The following is a 10,000-nucleotide window of genomic DNA, read 5'->3' as shown; positions in this document are numbered from 1 at the left end:
GGTCCCCCAAGCGTACATCCTGAGGCCCATGTAAATCAGTCGAAAGAGCGTCGGTTCCACCATTCAACAGGAACAGAATTAAACAGCAAAACGGAATATACTATGTCAGTTAAACAGATGAAAGAATGAATCGGTTCATCAAACAAACGAAACAGACTGACAGTCGGACAAGCGAAACACTGTCTGTCAATCCCTTAGACAAACGAAACAGACAGTACCATCTATCAGATTTCTCGCTTCAGTCAATTCAGCAACTCCTGAAGGGAAAAAAAAACTAGTTAAATACTCCATCACAGCGTCACTCCTCACTCAACAAACAGGTAAAATGAAAATAAACACTGTGATCGGCGTGGGAGCAGTGAGCCTGACTATTACAGGCCAGCCAAGCACTCATTAATTAAGCGAGTCTCGGGTGTTGGTAACAAGCGGGTTCCATGTTAATGCTGTATTTACGTTCGGTGGAATGTTACTCTCTAACATTAATGTTTGTGTTAACATCATTGCTGACAACGTTATTTGATCGCAGTTGTTAAAAATTAAGTAATTTTTTTTTAAATTACTAATCTTTAATGTAATTGTTAGTGCTACCTTGGTATTTAATGTTTGTTACGTTAATAGCATCGTGATCTGAAAAAAATATTTTGCTAGTTTTAAGCTGGGTTAGGTTGGGTTCGATAAGGCCTCGGTCAGAAGACCGAAAGCTCTAGCTGCGAGTCATCATATAACCCACGTCAGGAAACACTTGTCCTGTATCCTGACAAGCCTTACCTAACCTAACCGATATGGATCGTTGAAGCTGGGTTAGATTAGCTTTGGTTCTGCTAGTTTTTTATTTGGTTCGGTTTGACTGGGTTCGATAATGATTCGGTGCCGATAAACCCGATTTCAGGGGTTCGTTTATCGTTCCTCTCGCTGAGTAGGACCAGACCTAGGGAGGGAGAGGACTAGGGAGAATACCTGGAGAGGGTTTTGGGGGTCAAAGCGCCCCCCGGCCCGGTCTAAGACCAGGCCTCGTGGTGGATTAGGGTCTGATAAACCAGGCTGTTACTGCTGACCGCACGGAAACTGACGTACGAACCACAGCCTGGCTGGTCAGGTACTAACTTTAGGGGCCTCTCCAGTGCCTTCTTGAAAACAGTCAGAAGTCTATTGGTAATCCCCCTTATGAATGCTGGGAAGCAGTTGAACAGTCTTGGGCCGCTGACACTTAATGTTGTCCCTCAGTGTACTCGTGGCGCTTCTGCTTTTCATTGGGGGAATGTTACATAGGGTGAATAAGACACCCTATATGTGTGAAACGTTCATTACTATGTTTTATCGACGTTTAACGTTTAACCCGGGAATGGAACTTCATCAAGTACACGAATACACGTTTATACGCTACCTTGAAAAGGTCAGCCTCGGGCGAGGTCACAAGTAAGGTCATGAGACACGGCTGTTGTATACAACTTACTCATCTACTTATCGACGTTGAAGAACAGAAAGGTAAAATATCGTTACTAGAACGTTTATGACGACGTTTCGGTCCGACTTGTGTTAGTGTGACTTGTAAATGTGTGTTGTCGTTTTATATATCATTGTTATATGCATATTGTTTGGGTTATGTCTCCCCCTGACCTTATAGATGCACGGCCATGTAAGACCGTATATCAGTGTGTTTAATAACGTTCTGCCATGAGCGAATTGTAATGAACACTTCAGTGCAGTTTCAGTGTACTGCAACTTGCATCATAGTTCATCCAGGTCCGGAGTGCCTCTGGGTAATTCCTCTGGATGCCCTGCTGTAGTTAACATCAACATCGCCAGGGTGGAAATACGTCCAGTCTCTACGAACGAACAGATTCTCTTATGTGATGAATGGTTTGAAAAACCGACAAGTTGAAGATTGAGACACTTATGCAGCATATGGGAATCTTTATTCAGGAAACGTTTCGCCACACAGTGGCTTCATCAGTCCAATACAAAGAGGAAGGCGTAAGGAGAGGAGGAGAATGAGGTAATCAGTCCCTCAACCTGGAGTCGATGTGTTCAGTCCATCAATCTTGTAGAATGTACAGCATAGGGCCGTAGACGTGGCTTATATACTGTAGTGAGGTGACGTGAAGCAGATGGAGGCGGGGTCATAGTGGTACCATCCACTAGTCGAAGTAGGTCTTCGTTCAAAGGTTGAACAAGTGTTGAAGAATTCTTTGTATTAAGACCCCAGGTTGAGGGACTGATTACCTCATTCTCCTCCTCTCCTTACGCCTTCCTCTTTGTATTGGACTGATGAAGCCACTGTGTGGCGAAACGTTTCCTGAATAAAGATTCCCATATGCTGCATAAGTGTCTCAATCTTCAGATTCTCTTATTATTGATTTCCGTCTGGCAAGGCCGGTGTTCAGACCGCTGTTCCGCTGATCTGTGATGCCCGGCTGGGAGTGAGGCGACTCCTCATTACCGCTCTTTATATCTGTTAATGATTCTGGTAATGACTGCAGGATCGTTGGCCTCTGCGGTTAGGTATCAGACAAGACTTCATGAACTAAACTACAGGAACTAAATGTAATATCACTCAGCGAGCGACAAACGACGCCTCCCGATGACAGTAAGTCGCACTGAATGATAGTTTGGAGGTTATCCTAGGTAGGTATTTGCACTCGTGCTACTGTATAACTGTGCTTATATGTATACACAAATAACCCGCACATAAAAGAGAGAAGCTTACGACGACGTTTCGGTCCGACTTGGACCATTGACAAAGTCACACTAACAGAGGTGGAGAAGGACGGCTATATATAGGCAGGAAGAGGTGGAGGTAGCAGTAGTAGTAGTAGTAGTAGTAGTAGTACAAGAATTGTATATAATACCGACAAGATGAAATTAAGACACATGCACAACACCCGGGCATCCCCATCGTAGACGTTTCGCCATCCAGCTTATTAAGGTATCCCCATCTTGTGTTACCTCAGTTCCTTGTATCTCAGTGCATGCAACATGAATAATGTAGTGTGTGGCATATTCCAACGCAATTAAAAATTAGCATTGAAAAATTGAAGATAATTGGAGGGACTGATGTAGACAGCCTGAACTGCCAGCTTAGTTCATATTTTTCACTCAGGTGCTGCCCTCTCTAGGCCTGGCCAGGTCAGTGGGACGCTGGTCCCACTCGCTCTCACTCTGTCGACACCCGTCACTCAGTCCACTCCTCTCTCCCTCGCGGGCATGGCCCTCCCGGGCCATGGGCACAAACATACAAGCCTGTGTACCCACCACAACTTTGCAAATAAAGTAAGAAGCCTCCGAAGACTTATTATTGAACCTCGCTCAGCAGAACCACCAATAAAGTTTGGTTCCACACTGATTACCTCAGACTCCTGATTTTCACTATTCTTTGTATTGGACTGATGAAGCCACTGTGTGGCGAACCGTTTCCTCGGTGAAGATACCCAGGGGTTCCACATGTCATTTATCAACAAGGGTTATTTTCTGTGTACAGGAAGCCTACACTCGCCACTAATTACATTAGTGGTGAGCCTACACTCACCACTACATCATTAATTACATTATTGGCTAGTGTAGGTTTCCTGTACACAGAAAATAACCCTTATTCATAAATGACATGTGGAACCCCTGGGTATCTTTACTGAGGAAACGGTTCGCCACACAGTGGCTTCATCAGTCCAATACAAGGAGTGGTGACAATCAGGAGGAGTCTGAGGTAATCAGTCCCTCAGCAACGAAACATTTAATTTTCATGAAAATTTGGCCTGGTTCACCATTAATGGCTACACATCACCACGTGTATACACCCAAACTCAAAAATATAATTTTTATATACACTCTGGCCACTAAATATTCACACGTTATATTTTTCGTAATGTGTGCGCGATTGCCTCTGTGTTTAATTAAAAGTTAAAAGGAGAAGAGGGCAGGTAACTGTGTTCTAGGTCTGGAACTCTGAGCAGCGGAGGGGGAGGGGATGCTCTCTTCAGGAGGTGGTGCCAGCAGGCAGTCTGGGCCGGAAGTTCTTTCTTCCGGTGCAGAGAATAATTGTTTCCGGTGGGTTGGAGAGTGTGGGGCATAGCTGCTTTTAATTAACAACGATAAAAGCTTAAATAAGAATATTAAACAAATAAACGAATTGATTACACATACTTAGGGATGTTAGGAAGTACTTCTTCAGCCAGAGTTGTCAGGAAGTGAACAATCTAAAATGCATAGGTTTAAGAAAAGGTACGATAAGGCTAATGTTTCGGTCCCAGGACAGAAACGTTTTCTAATGTCCTAATGTTTTCTCACGTGTTTTTATAAACCAATACCTATAAGTGTCTTGTCAGACACAAGTGCAATAATTGGGTATGATCATCGTGGAACATTATCGCCTGCTCAGCAGGCTCTATCAGTCGAACACAGTTGATTTTTAAGTCGCCCATTATGTAGGGTATGTATCAGACTAAAGGAAAGATTGCAGAAGTAAAGGTAACCAACTTTTGTACCTGCATGTCACCTGGTGAATAGGTGACATGCAGGTGCATGTCACCTGCTACCACTACTAGTCTATATCAGTAGTCCCCATCATTTTAGTATGAAAAGGTCCAATTTGAAAAGCCAAATTTAAAGGAGGGCGGTATTTTCAAAATTTTCAGCTGCATAGCCCTTGTGGCTTAGCGCTTCTTTTTGATTATAATAATAATAATAATCAAAATTTTCTAATTTGTATAAACATTAACAATGTTGTAATTGTTGACACTGTTCTGTGTGGAATCCACACTAGAAGTGATTTTAGAATTTCGTGCGAGGGGCCGCATCCATTTCCAAGAAGGCCCCTCAGGGAAGGTTCCTTGACGTTGGTGAGGGGCTCTTGATCTAGGGGATTGGATATGGGCTCCAGTTCCCTGAATTAAGCCTGAATACCTTCCACATCCCCCCCCCCACAGACACTGTATAATCCTACGGGTTTAACGCCCCCCATTGATTATAATAATTGATAGAAGAGCCACATGCGGGCCTCAGGCTGGGGACTCCAGGCCTATAGGTCTTAACACAAACTAATCTGTTTCTCACGAGAAACTTCTAATGCATTTACGAGAGAATAGACATTTTATAAACTTTACGATAACTTTAATGAAACTAATGTATATTATTTTCTCCTTTCGAACAGGTTGACAATGAAGGTTTAGTGGAGCAAGTTTGTCACCTGGTCCTCTGTCACACACACGGGGGACATGCGAGGATATAAATTTGTTCTTAAGATGAAGAAATCTAACATTTCTCCATTTCTCTTCACCATACTGCTGCAGTCAGGTAAGATAACTTCCGGTATTCTCTCTCCGTCGTGATTTTTACAACTACCGAGGTTCCTGTAGGGACCTCGGGGAAACTTTAGGATAGTCTTGTAACTGAAGATGCTGGTTATGTTAACTGTGATAGTATTTATTCGTGTTTAACGTTTTATTCACGTTTGTAGTTTTTATTGTTCGTTAATTTTACCTATCGTTTTATTATGTATGTTGCATATTATTGTGTCGTTGGGTGACCTACAAGGCCAAAGTGCTCGTGCTGCTGGTGCTGCTGCTGCTGCTGGTGCTGCTGGTGCTGCTGGTGCTGGTGCTGGTGGTGGTGCTGCTGCTGCTGCTACCTCCCTCCCCCGTCCTTTTTCATAGTCTCAAAACTTGTTGCACGAACTATTGAAAACTGAGGGACCTTAAAGTTAACTGACCTTAAAAATGACCTTCATATTGGATATGACCTTCAAGCTGAATAGGACATTTAATATGGCCTTTTAAAGGTAAATAGAACCTTTTGGGGCATCCATTAAGTTGCGAAAGACATTTTAACTTGACTTTACATGAAGCTGTCGTCTTTCTACAGACATTCTCCTGTCTTCGACTGGCTGTTGTTTTCTGACAGTCGTGTTTTTAGTTGACAGGAAGAAGACAGCTGCTGTCTTTGTCAGCTGTTAAACGCCCATCATTTTTTTTCGCTGGCTTTTATTTCGCGCATCCGGACCAGATTGTTGTGAACATATTAAAGGCAGTTGGATATAATTTTAGCAGTTTGTTTACTGGCCAGGTTGTTATTGTTATGGGAGTAACGAGGGTGTTGATTACCATGGTAGTAACGAGGTTGTTAGATTACCATACTAGTAACGAGGGCGTTAATTACCATGGTAGTAATGAGAACGTTAATTACCATGGTAGTAACGACGTTGTTGATTACCATGGTACTAATGGAGGCGTTAGATTACCATGCTAATAACAAGAGCGTTAGATTATCATTTATAATTTACGTTAATTATAATAAATTCTTTTTGACCGCCTCGACATACTGAAATTCCTCTGTGTTTATTTATTGATTTTTTTTTTTAGATATCAGGCCGCAGCACATGTTAACGATAATCTTGCGACAACTGATAGGAACTTTAAGTTATACGGGAATCATAAAGTTGAATGGGACTGAACTGTAAACAAAGTATATCGTATATTTTACTAGTATGGTAGAGAGAGAGAGAGAGAGAGAGAGAGAGAGAGAGAGAGAGAGAGAGAGAGAGAGAGACTAATCACCCCTCCCTATCAGAGAATCAGGCTGCAAGCCAGCGTATAGAAATCCATTTGAAGTCTCTCTGTGCTGAAGTGTGGGCCAGTTAACGATGCCACACCCACAGTCTTTTCATGAACCACACCACGCACATGAGCAGAAATACACACACATACATTAACTTAAACACACACACGCAAAAAAAAAAATACATGCAACTAAGGAGTAAAGGCAGGATCTATACAAAGCTTTAAGAATGGGTATGCTATGGTTGAGGAAGCTAGACGTGAGCCCAGTACCGGTCTAGAGGCTGAGGCAGGAACCGAGGTTCCTTCTGTACACACGTTCCTCCTGTACACACACACATGTTGCTCCAGTACACACACACACACACATGTTGCTCCAGTACACACACACACGTTGCTCCAGTACACACACACACGTTGCTCCAGTACACACACACACGTTGCTCCAGTACACACACACACACACACACACACACACACACACACACACACACACACACACACGTTGCTCCAGTACACACACACACGTTGCTCCTGTACACATACACTCCCTCACATACGTAGTTCCTCTTATACACACGTTCCTCCAGTACACACGTTCATTCTGTACACACAAGTTCCTCGTGTACACAAACACATACGTACTTCCTCCTGTACACATAAATTCCCTAGCATACGTAGTTCCTCGTATATACACACACACGTCTACCCTACTAAGGTGAGGTGTTAGGAGCACCAATTAGCACCAGGCCTGGAGGTACATAAGTCTCAGTGCTACGTAATGATGATCTTTTATGTCACTGAGAAGGAATAGGAATTATTAGGTGAGAAAAAGAGGCTCCTTAATTTCTCTGAATGTTAAGGTGAGAGAGAGACGCTTTTCAGTAGAGATTTACGCTAATGTTGTCCTGGGGAGACTAAAGCAGCCTTGAATGTTGTCCTGGGGAGACTAAAGCAGCCTTGAATGTTGTCCTGGGGAGACTAAAGCAGCCCTGTCTTGAATGTTGTCCTGGGGAGACTAAAGCAGCCTTGAATGTTGTCCTGGGGAGACTAAAGCAGCCTTGTCTTGAATGTTGTCCTGGGGAGACTAAAACAGCCTTGAATGTTGTCCTGGGGAGACTAAAGCAGCCTTGAATGTTGTCCTGGGGAGACTAAAGCAGCCTTGAATGTTGTCCTGGGGAGATTAAAGCAGCCCTGTCTTGAATGTTGTCCTGGGGTGACTAAAGCAGCCTTGAATGTTGTCCTGGGGAGACTAAAACAGCCTTGAATGTTGTCCTGGGGAGACTAAAGCAGCCTTGAATGTTGTCCTGGGGAGACTAAAACAGCCTTGAATGTTGTCCTGGGGAGACTAAAGCAGCCTTGAATGTTGTCCTGGGGAGACTAAAGCAGCCTTGAATGTTGTCCTGGGGAGACTAAAGCAGCCTTGAATGTTGTCCTGGGGAGACTAAAGCAGCATTGAATGTTATCCTGGGGAGACTAAAGCAGCCTTGAATGTTGTCCTGGGGAGACTAAAACAACCTTGAATGTTGTCCTGGGGAAACTAAAACAGAATTGAATGTTGTCCTGGGGAGACTAAAGCAGCCTTGAATGTTGTCCTGGGGAGACTAAAGCAGCCTTGAATGTTGTCCTGGGGAGACTAAAGCAGCCTTGAATGTTGTCCTGGGGAGACTAAAACAGCCTTGAATGTTGTCCTGGGGAGACTAAAGCAGCCTTGAATGTTGTCCTGGGGAGACTAAAGCAGCCTTGAATGTTGTCCTGGGGAGACTAAAGCAGCCTTGAATGTTGTCCTGGGGAGACTAAAGCAGCATTGAATGTTATCCTGGGGAGACTAAAGCAGCCTTGAATGTTGTCCTGGGGAGACTAAAACAACCTTGAATGTTGTCCTGGGGAGACTAAAACAACCTTGAATGTTGTCCTGGGGAGACTAAAACAACCTTGAATGTTGTCCTGGGGAGACTAAAACAACCTTGAATGTTGTCCTGGGGAGACTAAAACAACCTTGAATGTTGTCCTGGGGAGACTAAAACAACCTTGAATGTTGTCCTGGGGGGACTAAAACAAACTTGAATGTTGTCCTGGGGAGACTAAAACAACCTTGAATGTTGTCCTGGGGAGACTAAAACAACCTTGAATGTTGTCCTGGGGAGACTAAAACAACCTTGAATGTTGTCCTGGGGAGACTAAAACAACCTTGAATGTTGTCCTGGGGAGACTAAAACAACCTTGAATGTTGTCCTGGGGAGACTAAAACAACCTTGAATGTTGTCCTGGGGAGACTAAAACAACCTTGAATGTTGTCCTGGGGGGACTAAAACAAACTTGAATGTTGTCCTGGGGAGACTAAAACAAACTTGAATGTTGTCCTGGGGAGACTAAAACAAACTTGAATGTTGTCCTGGGGAGACTAAAACAACCTTGAATGTTGTCCTGGGGAGACTAAAACAACCTTGAATGTTGTCCTGGGGAGACTAAAACAACCTTGAATGTTGTCCTGGGGAGACTAAAACAACCTTGAATGTTGTCCTGGGGAGACTAAAACAACCTTGAATGTTGTCCTGGGGAGACTAAAACAAACTTGAATGTTGTCCTGGGGAGACTAAAACAACCTTGAATGTTGTCCTGGGGAGACTAAAACAAACTTGAATGTTGTCCTGGGAGACTAAAACAACCTTGAATGTTGTCCTGGGGAGACTAAAACAACCTTGAATGTTGTCCTGGGGAGACTAAAACAACCTTGAATGTTGTCCTGGGGAGACTAAAACAACCTTGAATGTTGTCCTGGGGAGACTAAAACAACCTTGAATGTTGTCCTGGGGAGACTAAAACAACCTTGAATGTTGTCCTGGGGAGACTAAAACAACCTTGAATGTTGTCCTGGGGAGACTAAAACAACCTTGAATGTTGTCCTGGGGAGACTAAAACAACCTTGAATGTTGTCCTGGGGAGACTAAAACAACCTTGAATGTTGTCCTGGGGAGACTAAAACAACCTTGAATGTTGTCCTGGGGAGACTAAAACAACCTTGAATGTTGTCCTGGGGAGACTAAAACAACCTTGAATGTTGTCCTGGGGAGACTAAAACAACCTTGAATGTTGTCCTGGGGAGACTAAAACAACCTTGAATGTTGTCCTGGGGAGACTAAAACAACCTTGAATGTTGTCCTGGGGAGACTAAAACAACCTTGAATGTTGTCCTGGGGAGACTAAAACAACCTTGAATGTTGTCCTGGGGAGACTAAAACAACCTTGAATGTTGTCCTGGGGAGACTAAAACAACCTTGAATGTTGTCCTGGGGAGACTAAAACAACCTTGAATGTTGTCCTGGGGAGACTAAAACAACCTTGAATGTTGTCCTGGGGAGACTAAAACAACCTTGAATGTTGTCCTGGGGAGACTAAAACAACCTTGAATGTTGTCCTGGGGAGACTAAAACAACCTTGAATGTTGTCCTGGG

At 43.6% G+C, this 10,000-nt stretch overlaps 1 protein-coding gene across 2 annotated transcripts in view; it reads left to right on the top strand.

Moving 5' to 3' along the window:
- LOC128698012 (uncharacterized) overlaps positions 1-10,000 on the top strand; it is a 72,087-nt gene that overhangs the window by 18,461 nt on the left and 43,626 nt on the right. The window contains exons 1-2 of one of the 2 annotated variants that reach the window (XM_070097590.1): positions 3,165-3,270; positions 5,144-5,286. In XM_070097590.1, the coding sequence (XP_069953691.1) occupies positions 5,208-5,286 (79 nt within the window). In that variant the 5' untranslated portion in view covers positions 3,165-3,270; positions 5,144-5,207. Of the gene's footprint in view, positions 1-3,164; positions 3,271-5,143; positions 5,287-10,000 lie in introns of those variants that run through there. The other variant, XM_053790011.2, reaches the window with a different exon arrangement.

The sequence above is a fragment of the Cherax quadricarinatus genome, chromosome 58 (genome assembly GCF_038502225.1).
Source record: "Cherax quadricarinatus isolate ZL_2023a chromosome 58, ASM3850222v1, whole genome shotgun sequence".
Taxonomy (NCBI): domain Eukaryota; kingdom Metazoa; phylum Arthropoda; class Malacostraca; order Decapoda; family Parastacidae; genus Cherax; species Cherax quadricarinatus.
Note: the sequence above shows the minus strand (reverse complement) of the source record. Positions and strands in the feature narration are given on the sequence as shown.